Source organism: Epinephelus fuscoguttatus, linkage group LG10, assembly GCF_011397635.1.
Source record: "Epinephelus fuscoguttatus linkage group LG10, E.fuscoguttatus.final_Chr_v1".
NCBI lineage: Eukaryota > Metazoa > Chordata > Actinopteri > Perciformes > Serranidae > Epinephelus > Epinephelus fuscoguttatus.
In genome coordinates, this window is record NC_064761.1 from 689,580 (window position 1) to 706,039 (window position 16,460).

The window sequence follows — 16,460 nt, forward strand, 5'->3', positions numbered from 1 at the left end:
AGGGCACAGAGTATCTCCAAGTCCATTGCTGAATTTATTTGCAAGGACCTTCGCCCTTACAGTGTGGTGGAAAATGATGGTATTCGCCAAATGCTAGCTACACTGGAACCGAGATACGAGGTACTGAGCCGTAAGCAATTCACAGAAAAAGCCATTCCCGCATTGTATGCAGAGACAAGAGCAAAAGTGGAGGATGCACTTCAGTCTGCTATACGAGTTGCACTGACCTGCGATGGCTAGACTTCAAGGGCCAAGGAGTCCTTTGTAACTATCACTGCTCACTTCATAAATGAGAACTGGGATGCACAATCCTACATCCTTCAAACTCAGGCGATGTATGAAAGTCATACTGGCGCTCACATGGCAGATGTGCTAAAGAAGGCTACAAAGAAATGGAAGCTTACTGAGAAAGAGCCAGCAGTGGTTACTGACAACGCAGCGGATATGTCAGTAGCTGCTGAAATTACTGGATATCAACACGTTCACTGTTTCACTCATGTGTTGAATCTTGCAGTACAGCATGCCCTGAAACTGCCAAATGTTGCTGTGGTATCATTAAATCCCTAATAATGAGTCCCTTGAACATGGTTCATTGCCTCCAACTTTAACCCAGGTATCCATAACCCTTCTTTTAAAGAAGGGCAAGGACCCTGAATCACGCACTTCTTACAGACCTTTGTCCTTATTGTATGTAGATGTCAAAATTTTGGCCAAAGCATTAGCACCTCATCTTGAAAAGATTCTTCCTACCATCATATCAGAAGAACAAAATGGATTTATCAAAGGACACCAGTTCTTTCAAAATGTTCGTACACTTTCGAATGTGATTTTCTCCAAAAACTCTACTCCACTCCCTGAAGTTGTCATCTCAATCGATGACAAAAAAGCATTCGATCGTGTTGAATGGAATTATCTTTTTGCTACACTTCATAAATTTGGATTTGGAAACAGATTTATGTCTTGGATTAGACTTCTTAACACCTCCCCCAGGCAAGCATCCACACTAATGACACTCCAGTTATTTTATGTTATCACATGGCACTAGACAGGAGTGTCCTCTTTCCCCTTTACTTTTTGCCCTAGCCATTGAACTACTGTCGATTGCTTTAAATCTCTTCCTCTTTATCGCAGAGTCTCTCGGTCTGATGTTGAACTCACTTTATGCAAACGACCTGTTTCTATATGTATCAGATCCACTAACCAGCATTACGTCAATATTATCTCTGTTAAAGAATTATGGCTCCTTCTCTGGCTATAAAATCAATCTTCTTAAAGTGAATACTACCCCATAAACTCTTCTGCTTTATTACTCAAACAATCTGATATTCCCTGTTGGGGTTTAGATATTTAGGAATTAACGTGACCCGCACTCTATCCTCTCTTTACATCGCTAATTTTTCCCCACTGGTAAATCAGGTGAAGGCGGACTTACAGAGGTGGAACTCCTTACCATTGTCGCTGATAGGTAGAATTAACGCAGTGAAAATTACTGTATTGCCTAAATTTCTTTTTTTGTTCCAATTCCTTCGTTTCTTCCAAAAACATTTTTCAAATCGCTTGACCAAATTGTTGCCACCTTTTTGTGGGGCGGTAAGACTCCCAGGGTAAGATATTCACTTCTGCAAAAGCTTAAATTTAATGGGGGTCTTGCATTACCCAATTTTCTGCTTTACTACTGGTCAGTACATATTCACAAATTTATATATTGGCTTCAGTCTCCGGGGTTATTATGTACGTACGCAGGGTTCAACGCTAAGGTTTTTTTTTCACTTGCCTGGTCGGGCAAGTTGGTCAGAGATCTACTTGCCTGAAGTCAGTTTTTACTTGCCCTGTAAAAATTGTTTAATTTAAGTGGCTATCAAATAACAAAGACTGCAGTTATTTCTATGTTATGTAATCTTTATTCACACTGTATTTATTAATTAAAAACAACATATGTCATGTATTGTAGCTTAATTCCTACACAAAAATGACAGTGTCAGGGCTTAAAGTGAAAAAAAATTTGCTGAGCCTGAAGCCTGAACCTGAAACCTGGGGGTCAGCGGCAATTTTTGTCAATCGTTCTCCGTCTATAATTTTGCGCCCTACTTGAGCCACGCCCACCTCTATTTATTTTTCACCCCTCTCTCCAGTTCTGCTATATTAACACCGGGTTTAATATATTTTGCTTCCATCTCTCTGCCCTGCACTACTCTACTTCAACACTACTTAGCGCTCTCTCTCTCTACGCTACCGGTAGACTACCACATCCACCTGTTGCACAAAACGCACACAACAGTGTTTCCCCTAGGATGGAGTTGTAGCGGCGGAGGTGAAGCACACGCATGAAAAATCATTTTCACATGTGTGAAACTTTTTTTGTATGCTTGCAAAGCACAGCCTGCTGGGATTCTTTCTATGTATCTACTGGCACCAGAAGGGCTCTTTAGGACTAAGTACATACAGTACATTTGTGCACAGTAATGGGCAGGTGAAATGTCTGTCTAGCTTACATATGAGGTGTCTCAAGATTTAGGAAAATACAATTTTATTGAACATAATAAAATAAAAAGTCACTTGACATGCTGTTGTTTTGTTCTATGACCTATTTAAGTGCTGGAAGTTGTTATTTACGTGATAACGCCTGAACACAACACAAGCTCAGCAACAAGAGTGCCATGCTGCGCTGCTGTGCGAGCAGCGTGTTTGTCTGTGCGTAACAGCAGTCTGTTGATGGTTATTTACACACTGTCCATGACAATAACTTTGTCAGGTGACAAACTGCACCGGGCTCGGGGCAGGTTTTGTCAGGAAAATGCGGCCCAAGCCGCTGTAGTGTGCCCACCTGTGTGTGTGTGTGTGTGTGTGTGTGTATGTGTGTGAGGGGCGGAACTCTGCCATGCACGATACAGAGAGCAGAGGAGAATTGTTAACGCGTGACCATGTAGAGACAGAAATGACACGATGACATAATACCATAAATAGTATATTGTTATGTTATTATATGAAGCGTCCGTCGCACAAAATAATATGACTTTAGTTTATGAAGAGGTAAGACAGAGCTCTCTCCTCTCCTCTTTGCTGCTCTGTGCTTCACTTGTGCCATGTAACCAATCAATGGGGGCTGTGGGCAGGACATTGTTACACAGCGTGTGCCTATCAATTAGTTATTAACTTTTACTATTTTTAGCAACTTGCCCGATGGGGCAAGTGAGTTGTTAGTTTACATGCCCGACCTTGAGTTTGACTTGCTCCGGGCAATGGGGCAATGGGGCAATCGTTATTGTTGAGCCCTGATGTATGTGTAGATTAGAGGCTCAGTCACTCTCTTCATCTTCTCTAACGGCCTTACTCTCCTCCTCCCTACCACTGAATCCCTCTAATTTTACAAGTAATCCTGTGGTGCTTTCCTGCCTTAAGATTTGGTTACAGTTCAGGTGCCATTTTAAATTTGTGTCATCATCCACCCACACCTGTAACTAAAAATCATCTGTTTCCCTGTTTTCCACTAATCAACACCACTTTATGATTTGGCATAGTTGAGGCATTAAGCACTTTAGAGATCTTTATAAGGATGGTATCTTTTCCACATTATCAGATCTGAGGTCAGATTTCACTTTGGACAATTCTGGACTTCACAGATGAGTTGTGGAATAAAGCTGTCCTTAGCACACAGTCTAGCACAAGAACTTATTCAATTCAAAGTGCTGCATAGAGCCCACATAACCAAAACCCCGTAATTTGAAATGTTAAATTATGACTACTTCAAACTGAATGTTTTTATATATACAATATTTATTCACTACACAATTGTAGCCCAACTACATACACAGCTGTAGCCTAATCTTCTCCTGTCTCTTGTGAGATGTGAAATTATGACAACTTAAAACTGAATGCCTTTATAAATACACTATTTGTTCACGACACAACTGTAGCACAACTATATACACAACTGTAGCCTAATCTAATGATTTTTATGATGGCAGCCCCAACAGGTTATGGACTCAGGAAGGAGCTTTGAAGCCGATGGAACCATTTGTTTCGACGGAGATGAGAGGAATTATGAGTTGTGGGAAACTAAGTTTCTGGCGCACCTGCGTCTGCTTAATTTGAAGTGCACCACACTAGTGCTGCACTTTTAATCTAATCACAATCGCGATGTCAGGCTGTGCAATTACATAATCGCATAAAAGGCTGCGATTTGTGATTTAATGTAAATAAATGTTAACGTGTGTGCCTGTGAACGTGACTGCCTCTGCTGTAGTGTGTGGAGTTTGTTGACATTACACCAACAAGCTATCCTGGTGGGTGCAGCACATATGGTCAGGTGACTATCCAGCGTGCAGCTGTGACCAACACAGACGCAGAAGAAGAGCATGAGCACGACCATGAACAGGCTGAGTTGGTGGCGAAAAAAACGCAACGTCTATTATATGGCATTACTTTGAATTAGGGATGTCCCGATCCGAGTATCGGCGCCGATCACGTTATTTTTACAAAATCGGAATCAAAACAACAAAAATGGCCAGGTTTTTCATCTATGTTGTTCACTGTTGCCTCCGCTTTCCAATGTATAAAGTGCTCCTGTATATTATATATATATATATTTTTTTTTTTATGAGACAGTCAGCTGATGGCTTGCTCAGCTCCAGACACTGAGGTACCTCCAGACACACCCACTGGTGCTATTGCCAGTGTGATGACTCGATCAGCTGAGCCCAGGTAGACCGGCCCCTACATTATGCCACTCCTGGCAGTATGACGAGAGTCGCCGGTGAGTCAGAAATGAGCCAGAAGTCCTCTGCGAATTCGGCCTACCACGGCATTTTACACCGCTCAAAGTCCGCGAAAAAGGTGCGCTTCTCCATGGATCCATCCAGCCACCACCCTCACCTCAGAGATTCCGCCACGAATATCAAGGGATCCTACGGAGCCTCCACGCCCGAAACAACACCAGAGCGTTACTGCATTCATCCATGGTCCCATGAGTTGGCAAAAGCCGGGGGTTACTTTTTGTTTCATTATTCCTTATTTGGAACCTTCGGGCCAGGTTGATTTATTGTTTTGAAACTGAACTGAGTCAGAGCAAACAGTGGATTTTCTTTACTTCCTTGTTTGCGGGAAAACCTGGGGTGGAGTTTTCTTTTGTTTAGCGAACTGTGTTGATTGAACCGAATTGAACTGTGATATGTTATTTGGAAATCCCGGAGTGTAGTTTTTTGTTTGAACTGGATTGAACTGACTGAACGGAACAGAACATTTCTTTTCTTTGGTGAAAAATACACTTTCTTGAAACTGATTACTGTTGTATTTGAATTTTTGTATAGTATGGTATAATTCTTTTGTTCTACAGAAACCATGTAAAAACAATTTAATTTTGGTGTTAATGAACCCGTTTTATGGGTTTTAATGGTTTCTTTGTGGGGTTTGACTGAGTAAAAGAAAAATATTTGTTTCATGTGTCAAACCACTACAAAAGATATACCGTATTTTCCGGACTATAGGTCTCACTTTTTTTCATAGTTTGGCTGGTCCTGCGACTTACAGTCAGGTGCGACTTATATATCAAAATATATATAATTTAACATGTTTTTAAATATTAATTCATACTGACTGACATGAACCAAGGAGTAAACATTACCGTCTACAGCCGCGATAGGGCGCTCTAGGCTTGTGACAACTATATGCTGCTCCTGGACCACTGAAAAAATTAACTGAAACATTAATTTAAAGACAACTGAGAAAGACTGAACACAAACAAAATGCCCCCAAAAAGAAAATCCTATTCTGCAGATTACAATCTGCAGGTAGTAAAATATGCAACCGAAAACAGTAATCGAGCGCAAAAGAAAGTTTGGAGTGAGTGAGAAACTTGTGAGGGACTGGCGAAAAGCAGAGGTTACTCTTACTGCAATGAAGAAAACAAAGAAAGTGGCAACTGGTCATGAGAAATCACACTTCACAGTGGTGCTGGCATGTTGTGAAGATGGATCGAAATTGCCACCGATGGTCATTTTCAAACGGAAAACCATGCCAAAAGACAAATTCCCCCCCACAGTTGTTGTGGCCGTGAAAGAGAAAGGGTGGATGGATCAAGAAACGATTAACTTTTGGCTTACAAAGTGCTACACTAAGCGTCCTGATGGCTTCTTTAAAACACAAAAAGCCCTGCTTGTGATGCACAGTATGCAAGCGCACATAACGCCACAGTTCAAAGATAAAATAAAAGCTTGCAACTCCATACCTGCCATCATCCCTGGAGGCTTAACCAAAGTACTCCAGCCACTCGACATCTCAGTGAAGGCAGTCTTGGGAGGAGTGGATGGTGGATGGAGAGCACAGCTTCACGGCAACCGGGAGGATGCGCCATGCAACTATTCCAGCAAGTCCTTGGATGGATCGACAAAGCATGGGCTTCAGTGGCAACAGGGCTTGACGCTAGCTTTTCTCCCAAGGAGCACATGTGCTCCTGAGTTGAAAAAGTAAGGAGCGCACAAAGAACTTTAGGGGCACAATGTAAATTGATCAAATAATGTGTTTTCCATAATAAACGTGATGCAAATAGACATTTACAAGCAAAATTATTTGATGAATTTGTATACAAAATGTACAGAAAGGTAAAATCATCAAGGTTTGAAAAAGTGTTGCAATTTAATTTTGTCTTTAATGTCATCATCTTATATATATATTATCTTTACAATATGATTATCTTATATAATGTTATTATTACTATCCGAAAACATTCTCCAGGTCCTCTGAAACTCTGCAGGACTTAAGCCTCTTGCACACAGAGCGCGATTTTCGCGGCGCCCACTGCAGGGTAGGGCGCAGAGCAAGCAGAGAGCAAGGCACACAAGACAGGATTTGGGGTACAGGCTCGTTTAGGAGCTACAGCTCCATGGTGACCGCTTCCGGGTCTACTGCTATTGGACACGCCGAGGTGTCGTCACAGCACGTTGCGGTGAAATTAAAAATTTTCAATTCCAGCACAGGCCGGCAGCGAGTAGACGCTGCGGCATCAGCTCGGCTGCAGAGCGATACACTCTTGCGCCACGATAGCACATACACAATGAATGGGTTCATTGCCGGAGGTCTGAGCTTTGCGCGCTGTGTGTGAAAAGGGCTTTATTTCGATCCTGCCCAGCAGCGGTACCGTGGCAAATGGTCCCTAACTGCGGGGAGAACGGAGCAGGCTTCACCGGAGGTCCGCAGCTTTACCCAGTCCCTCATCTCCGCTACACTTTGACTTATTTCCACGCTGCCGACAGTGGGACTATATTCATTGTGCCGACAGTGGCTTGGAAAACTGCCCATAACCGTGTCACACAGGGAAGAGGGAAGGCGGCTGGAGTTCCTCCAACATTTGCGGTTAGATTATCATATTTTTTTATTGACAAAAATATAGGCTGCTTCAGCTGTTTTTTTATGCGCACATGTGCCCCTAAATATTTTTCACAGTTCGCACACAGCTATTTTTAGTCGCAAATGCGAGTGAAATGCTCACACTGTCGAGCCCTGGACAACCGAAACCATCCTGCCGGAATAACTGGAACTGATGCTGAGTCTGACGACAGCCCCGCAGAAGAGGAGACGGCGCTTCATCTTCCTCCTGAGTTGGCGGAGTTGTTCAGAAGCGACACCGAGGATGAAGAATTCAATGGATTCAGTGATGTGGAATGAGATCGGGAGCTTGGTGAACTTGCTTACTGGTAACTTGCTTGGAATCGCTGGCTTGTTATGTTAATTTAGCCTATTCAGCCTCCCAGGTATGTTTTTTATGACACTGTATAGTTGAATAACTGTTAATGTGTTACATTAACATACCGGAGACCTATTCAGCCTGTTGTTCTGTGTGCTATTGTATAGCTGAATAACTTGCCTTTCCAGATTAAATGTCCGTTCTTGGACTTGGATTTTGTGAAATAAATTTCTAAATAAATGCAACTTATAGTCCAGTGCGACTTATATATGTGTTTTTCCGCATTTTTTTTTGCATTTTTTGACTGATGCAACGTATACTCCAGAGCGACTTATAGTCCGGAAAATACGGTAGGCCTATTTTGTTTGTTGAAGACAAGAAGAAGATATTGAATTTGTTTACATTTTGTGCTGCTGAACCACAATAAACTTTTTGGATACTATTTAAATTAAAACCTTATGGGACAACCTGGATGCATTCTTTTTTTTTTCCTTTTTCTTTCTTAAAAAGGCCCGTTTCCACCGCAGGAACTTCAGGGCAATTTTACGGGGCCGGGGCCGTTGGTGCGTGTCTCCACTGCAGTAACCACCCCCGAAGGACAGAGTTCCGGAACTTTTACAGGGGCTAAACAAGTCCCTGCCTCGGGGTAGGTACTCAGAACGGCCCCGAAAGACTCCTGGCTGGGGCTTGGGGATTACTTGGTGCTGATTGGATATACTCAAGGAGGGATGTAACGACAACAGAAAGCAACAAAATAGCCGGCATTTTTTAAAACTCAGCAGACAAGGGTTAGCTCGTTCATATAGCTTCCGCCGCCATCTAAAAAAAAAACTCACTAAATGGCCTGCAAAAAAAATATTTTTTTCCAGCGGATATCTTAGTTACAACATGATTGAGCTAGCAAAGCAGTTTTGTGTTGATATGTGTGGTATTTATTCAGTTATGGGAAGTCACGATGTCTAGAAAGCATCAGCTAACAGCAGCAGCAAAGCTAACATCAGAACGTCACCTGTTAAAAGCCTCCTGTTGTCGGATATGACATGAAACTACTCCAGTTAGCTCAATCATGTTGTAACTAAGACATCCGCTAGAAAAAATATTTTTTCACGGGCCATTTAGTGAGTTATTACAGACACCGCTATCAGCTAACGGCGTCCCTACGTCGCCCAGGTCAAAATGGTCGCGCAACGATTATGTCACATCCAGAGCCCGTAACTTTACAGGAACCTTCCTCGTACTCCGCTGTCTCAGTGGAGACACAGCGGTTGAGAGGGCCAAGTGAGAGGATATCCTGTAGTAGTTCCTGCCCCCCAAATAGTACCAGGAACTTCTTCAGTGGAAACGGGCCTAATGCTTTGCAAAGTATCAGATTGGTCTTGGTATCGGACTCGATTTCAAAATAAAGGACTCGGATTGGATCGGATGCAAAAAAAAAATGTGATCGGGACATCCCTACTTTGGATTCAGGTATGGCGACGTTGAACAGAAAGACATGCTGTGTAAAAGTTTAAAAGTTAAAGTTGCCAAGTCCTGCGGCAACACTACCAGTCTATATTAGGGATGCCCCGATGCCAATACTGGTATCGGGTATCGGGTCGATACTGCGCTCATATACTCATACTAATTCTCCGATACCACTCACCGATACCACTTCATTGCATTAGTTTCAAGCTCGCAATGAGAGAGCGGCTCGTCATTTTTGTTGTAATTACCGATTAGTGTCTAGGGGGAGATGTCGAGCAGGAGTCAGCGTGGTGACGACGAGAGAGTGAGACCCATGAGTGAGACTGGCAGCGCCATTACAGGCAAGCAAGCGGCATGTCAGCAGTGTAGACATATTTTAAGATAAGGAATGACGACAGAAGGCAGACTGCAAGCTATGTGCTGCCAAGGTGTCAAGAGGAGGAAAGGAGAATACGTCGTTTAACACCAGCAACTTGATAAAACATCTCAAGACGCATCATAAAGCTGAGTATACGGAGTTTGCTAATGCTAATGCTAATGCAAGACCGCAACAGCCAACATTAGCTCAGGTTCTGCAAAAGTGACAGACAATGGCAAGAGACAACCCACAGGCCGTTAAAATAACGGAGGCTCTAACCCATTATATAGCTCTGGATGACCAGCCACTGTCAGTTGTAGAAGACGAAGGATTTCGCCGTCTCCTCTGCGCACTCGAGCCACGATATGAGATTCCTGGTCGCCATTACATCACGGATGTTATGATGCCAGAAGTATTTGACGAGGTAAAAAAAAACATGTTAGCGCCCTGGTGCACGGAGTTTCAGCCTTCAGTTTTACAACCGACATTTGGATGAGCAGTGTCTGTCCAATGTCTCTGCTCAGTTTAACCACACAGTGGATTAATGATTATGAGTTCACTCGTCATCAAGTCACACTGCAGGCGAAGCCGTTCTGGGGCTCGCACACCAGCCAAGCCATAGCGGGTGCTTTCAACAGCATGCTTCAGACCTGGGGAATTCTGAAAACATCTGTCCATGTTGTACTCCGCGACAACGCTAAAAATATGATAAGGCCATGAGTGATGCAGGACTCCCCAGCCTACCTTGTACTGCTCACACTCTCCAGCTGGCGGTTCACGAAGGCCTTTTGTCACATAAGAGTGTTGCTGATGCGGTGGCAACCGGGCGCAGAGTAGTTGGACATTTCAAACACTCTGCTCTGGCCTATTCCCGCCTCGAGGACATTCAACTTGAGATCAACCAGCCTGCCAAGCGACTCCAGCAAGACGTACAGACCCGCTGGAACAGTACATTTTACATGATACAGTCCTTGGTTGAACAGAAACGGGCTCTGGGAATATTCGTCTCTGAACATGGACTCCCTGATACTCTCATGGCTCACCAGTGGACACTGCTGGAAAAGGTGCTATCTGTTCTGGGTCCGTTCGAGGAGTTAACTCGAAAAGTGAGCTCTTCAGATGCCACAGCCGCAGACGTCATTCCAGCGGTCACTGTGCTGCACAGATTTCTAACAAAGGAGACCGATGAAGACCATGGGATCAAAACGATGAAGGCAACCTTGGCTGCAGCCGCCAAGAAGAGATTCTCTGATGCGGAGGAAAACCCTCTCTACACCATGGCAACGCTGCTCGATCCCAGGTGAGTGAATGAGTGAGTGAGTGAGTGAGTGTGTGTCTGTCTGTGCCTCTGTGTGTGACTGTGTGTGTGTGTGTCTGTGCCTCTGTGTGTGATTGTGTCACTGTGCTTGTAACTGTGTGTGTGACCCTGTGTGTGACTGAGTGTAACTGTGTGTGACTGTGCTTGTAACTGTGTGTGTGACCCTGTGTGTGACTGAGTGTAACTAAGTGTGACTGTGCTTGTAACTGTGTGTGTGACCCTGTGTGTGACTGAGTGTAACTGTGTGTGACTGTGTTTGTAACGGTGTGTGACCCTGTGTGTGATTGAGTGTAACTGTGTGTGATTGTGTGACTGTCCTTGTAACTGTGTGTCTGACCCTGTGTGTGAATGAGTGTGACTGTGTGTGTGTGTGTGTGTGTGTGTGTGTGTGTGTGTGTGTGTGTGAGTGAGTGTGAGAGAAAATGAGGGAGGGAGAGACAGATGACATGCTAAAAAGTTCATTTTAGGATTTTACTTTCATTTAATCAATAATTTGATCATTTTACTTTTATAGCCAAAATGGCAAGCATACGCATTGTCAACTAATCTTTTCCCCTCTCTGTTATAGGTACAAAAATTGTTTTTTTCTCCAGCACCACCACCGCTGAAAATGCCAAAGAGATGCTGACACTTGAGCTGCAAAGGTTTCCTGGAGAAGTGGACCAGCAGGAAGACCATGACCTGAATGAACCACCTGCAAGAAAACGCTGTGACCAGGCCAGTAGCAGTCTAGACAGCATATTTGATGAAATCGCAGGTGAGCAAGCATCAACATCACTGGCCAGAGCTGCAGTAGGTTCTACTGCACAACTAGAGATATATCTGGGAGAGACCACGATTTCCCGGGAAGAGAACCCACTACAATACTGGGCAGTTAACAGAATCCGGTTCCCTACTCTGGCTAAAATGGCATGCAGATACCTGTCAGCACCATGCAGTAGTGTTGACAGCGAAAGGCTGTTCAGCTCAGTGTCACATATTGTCAATGAAAGCAGAAACAGGCTCACTGCTGAACATGCAGAGATGATTCTGTTCATCAAAAAGAACCTGCCTCTCACGTTCCCAAAAAAGGCTTAGTGCAGAGACCTCACACAGATAGCACCTTCTCCAGCACTGTCCACTGGTGAGCCATAAGAGTCAGTATGCTGACAGAAATAGTTTGATATTTTGTTTAATTGACTCTCCAATAGTTTCATTCATATTTTTTATCTGAAAGCTGGAGACAGTACTTCAAAGTGTAATTGATATTTTGTTTGATTCAAATGTGGAGACTGCAATAGTGTCACTGGTGATATTTTGTGTTATTGAAAGCTGGAGACAGTACTTCATACTTGCTGTTTAATTGATATTTTGTTTCATACAAATGTGGAGACTGCAATAGTGTCACTGGTGATATTTTATGTTACTGAAAGCTGGAGACAGTACTTAATACTTGTTTAATTGATATTTTGTTTCATACAAATGTGGAGACTGCAATAGTGTCACTGGTGATATTTTGTGTTATTGAAAGCTGGAGACAGTACTTAATACTTGTTGTTTAATTGATATTTTGTTTCATACAAATGTGGAGACTGCAATAGTGTCACTGGTGATATTTTGTGTTACTGAAAGCTGGAGACAGTACTTAATACTTGTTTAAATGATATTTTGTTTCATACAAATGTGGAGACTGCAATAGTGTCACTGGTGATATTTTGTGTCACTGAAAGCTGGAGACAGTACTTCATAGCTTAATTGATGTTTTGTTTAATTCAGATTGGAGACTGTGCAATCGTTTGATTGACATATTAAGTTAACTGTGCAATAAGTTTTTATTGACATTTTTGTCAAATGTCATTGATATTTTCTTAAATGTGAAGACAGTGCCAGTGTGGAGGCTTTCTGTTTACACAGAACATGTTTATTTTTTAAAATGTCTGCTAGTTATTTTATACTCATTTTATTTATTTTTATTGAATTTATTATCATTTGTTGTAACTTGCAGAGAAGCAAATAAAACCTGTCTTCCAATTTATTGCATTTTTAGCCTAGTTATTTTTGTGGTGAAGTATCGTATCGGTACTCGATATCGGCAAGTACACAAATGAAAAATACTCGTACTCATACTCAGTGTGAAAAAAATGGTATCGGGGCATCCCTAGTCTATATCAACACTTGAGACAGCACAGACAAAAGTAGGAAGCATGCATGCGAGAGAAAGCCGAGCCATGTAACGTTAAAGACAAAGAGACAACTGAAAGCCGCCAGAGTCTTATAAAACAACATCCAAGCACAGTTACGCATACATCTGTAAGTGTCACAGGAAAATCACGGACTCCGTAACAAACTTTATAATAACAAATTAAAAATTGAGCAATTTTGCTCAGTTTCGTCCCACTTGACATGCTGCTGTGTTGTGTTATGGCCTATTCACTTGCTGGAACTTGTCATTTACGGGACAACGCCTGAACGCAGCACAGGCTTGCTCCGCTGTGCGTACAATGCCGTGTCTGACTGTGCGCAGTCTGTTGATGGTCATTTAGACACTGCCCATAACAATAACAATTAGGGCTGTAGTCTCCTGGTCGACTAGTCAATTATTTGGTCGCTGTGCTCTTATCCGACCAAATTCTCATTAGTCGAATAATCACCGTGTTACTTTCATAAGGAGAAAAGTGCTACATCAATAGCTTTCCAGGATTAATCCATTATTTCCTGCGGCAGGAGGACAGGCTAAGTTACCTGTGAAAATGGGGGTGTTTTCAAAACACCCCTGTTGTTGACAGAAAGTTGGACTCGCCCTCCCTCACGTTCAGCATCGTGGTGACGCAGACCTCCTGTCAGTTTCCGTAAGCTGAAACCCTTTCCCTCAGTGGAAACGAAGCTTGTATTTACTTGTATTTCACAGATAAGAAATAAATTGTGAAGACAGTAAAGCCTCCACTAAAATAGCATTTTAAGTCTTGTGTGTGATTTATCCTTCAGGGATTTATACTTCAGGATTTATCCTGGCATCATATGAAGAGGAAATCTCCGCTCATCGCTAGGCTAATTTATACAATGTAAAATGCCATAGGCTGGTGCTAATAACATTAGCATGTTGTATTCTGTAACTCACAGAGATTGTATTGATTTACAGTGTGAAGCGTTGAAGCTCTGTTCAGTAAAAATTAGTATTGGGCAAAGGTATTATAACGTTCTCATGATGTGTTCAATGGAATCTTGCAAAATGTAGTTTTTGTTGAGAAATGACTAAATCCAGCTGTATAAATGGAGAAATTTGTTGATGTTTTCACAGCACTATAAAATAGATGGTAGAGAGGGAATATGATGAATCATATATAGTAAAAAGGCTTTTGGCTTATTTTCTAAGCTTTCTACTGAATTTGTGCTCATTCAAAGGTGTGAAGTGTAATGAAGGACTGAATTACTTTAAAACTGTTAATTTCTTTTTTATAGTATAGATTTCTGTTTCCCTGGCATAAAAGAAGAATAAATAACAAAAAACAAAAGAAACACAAAAATAAAAACATTGGTATCAGCTATTAGAGAAATTGTTATTTTAAACATTGGTATCAGTATCGGCCCAGGATTTCAAAATCAGTGCATCCCTTGTTTTATTCATTTTATTCTTCTGAACAAGCCAATTTGTAATTCTTTTTCTTTTTATTGATCATTGGAACAACAGCAACAACTACGTTCTCTGTCTAATCAGCCAATTTATCAGACATTCCTTAAAAAAAAAAAGTTTTCTCACTGATTTCTCAGCATTTTTCATTTGCGTTGCTTACAGTACTGAAAATTCACATTTAAAAAGATCCTACAGCAACATCTCTTTTTTCTATTTCTATATATGATGTGTGATCTAATTTATCCCTATATGTGCTTTATTACAGGACAGACTCCTGGTTGTCTGGGTGTTGTGATGGTATTGTGTGTTTTATTGTCCTGTGTCTTTGGCATTAAACTCCAATCCAATATAACATCAACACAAACTATGACCAAAAAATGACCATAGGTATGAACTGTACTGTACTGGATTGCTACATTGTAGACTGGTTTCTATTTTTCGGCTCAATGGGTGTGACTTGTGATGCTGTGGATGCATGATGTCTCACCTGGATCTTGTTGATGGGAACCTTGTTCTCTTGCAGCTGGCTGACCATGCCCTTCTCTTCTGAGGGAAGCAGCAGCAGTAAGGCCTCTCCCCCCTCCTTGTACCTGGCAGTCCGGCCCACCCTGTGGATGTAGGTGTCTGCATCCTCCGGGCAGTCGAACTGCAGCACCCAGTTGACGGCAGGGAAGTCAAGGCCTCTGGCGGCTATGTCGGTGGCAAAGAGTACAGCGTTCTGCTTCTTGAGGAAGTCCCTATAGACCTCCACTCTCTTCATCTGCTGCTGTTTACCATGCAAAGCCAGGACGGGCATGCCAGGTCTGAGGCGACAAAAGACCCGGAACAGGTACTGCACCTCCTTGCAGCAGGCAAAGAAGACAATTATCTTCTTCTTCAGGTGACTTCTGATGAAAGAGTAGAGCACGTTGACCTTCTGATAGAGTTCACACACTACATAGCTCTGCTCCAGGGTGGCCGGCGTACTGAACCTTGCCTTTTCGTGAACCCACACATACTCTGGGTCTTTAAGGCTGAGCCGGGCCAGGTCTTTGACCGACTTGGTCTGGGTAGCAGAGAACAGCAACGTCTGTCGGGACTTCGGAAGGTTCTCCACAATGGCATTGATTGTATCGGCAAATCCCATGTCCAGGATGCGGTCCGCCTCATCCAGAACTAGCATGTGGAGATTAGAGGCGTGGAAGGTGGCCGTTTCGTCCATGTGCTGGAGCAGTCGTCCCGGGGTGCAGATGACAATGTTGGTGCGGTGAATCCTCTCCGACTCGCTCTTGAGGTCCTTCCCGCCGATGATGAGCCCCGCGGAGAACTCGTGGTTCCTGCCCACCTTGCGGAGAACTTCAAAGGTCTGGTAGGCGAGTTCTCTCGTGGGGGATATGATGAGAGCACCGAGGCCGTCCATGGAGCTCCACTGCTGGCGGTACAGACACTCCAGCACCGGTATGAGAAAGGCCAAAGTCTTCCCAGAGCCAGTCTTAGCTGCGCCGAGGACATCTTTACCGAGCAGAGCGAAGCTGATGGTCTGTCTCTGGATCTCTGTGGGCTGTCTGTACTGAGCCTCCTGCAGACCTAACAGGGTCTTCTTTGAAATGGGAAAGTCGGAAAACTTGACAATCTCCTTGGTGTTAATGTCGCCGTACCTGCTGACTAGCCTGTCGATGTACTCCCGTTCGACCTGCCACTCAGGAACCTCCCTCTTCGCTCTGTCTCGCTTAACTTGTACTTTGGTCTTGTTGTATCTTTTCCTCCATTTCTCGAAATCTTTGACAGGGTCGGCGCCATCTTTCATCTTCACGGGCTTACATTTCTTCCCGAAGGAGCTTGTGCCTCTTTTCTCCATGATTAAAGACAAAAACAGAGAGAAAGTAACATGCGCGCGCACACACACGCTACCCTCCTAAAAAACAGCGTGGAAAAGACAGGGTTTTTTGTCGCGCCTAGCATGACGCCATAATCATGCGACCTTCACTCTTTTTTCTTTTTTTTTTTTTTTTTTACTTTATTTAACAAAATCATGTACAAACAACATGGCCAG

At 43.0% G+C, this 16,460-nt stretch overlaps 1 protein-coding gene across 1 annotated transcript in view; it reads right to left on the reverse strand.

Annotated features, from left to right (window-relative positions):
* Window positions 1-16,366, reverse strand: part of ddx10 (DEAD (Asp-Glu-Ala-Asp) box polypeptide 10) — a 25,668-nt gene extending 9,302 nt beyond the window's left edge. The window contains exon 1 of the mRNA XM_049588043.1: window positions 14,916-16,366. Within this exon, the coding sequence (XP_049444000.1) occupies window positions 14,916-16,265 (1,350 nt within the window). The 5' untranslated portion in view covers window positions 16,266-16,366. The remainder of the gene's footprint in view (window positions 1-14,915) is intronic.
* Window positions 16,367-16,460: the final 94 nt, after the last annotated feature.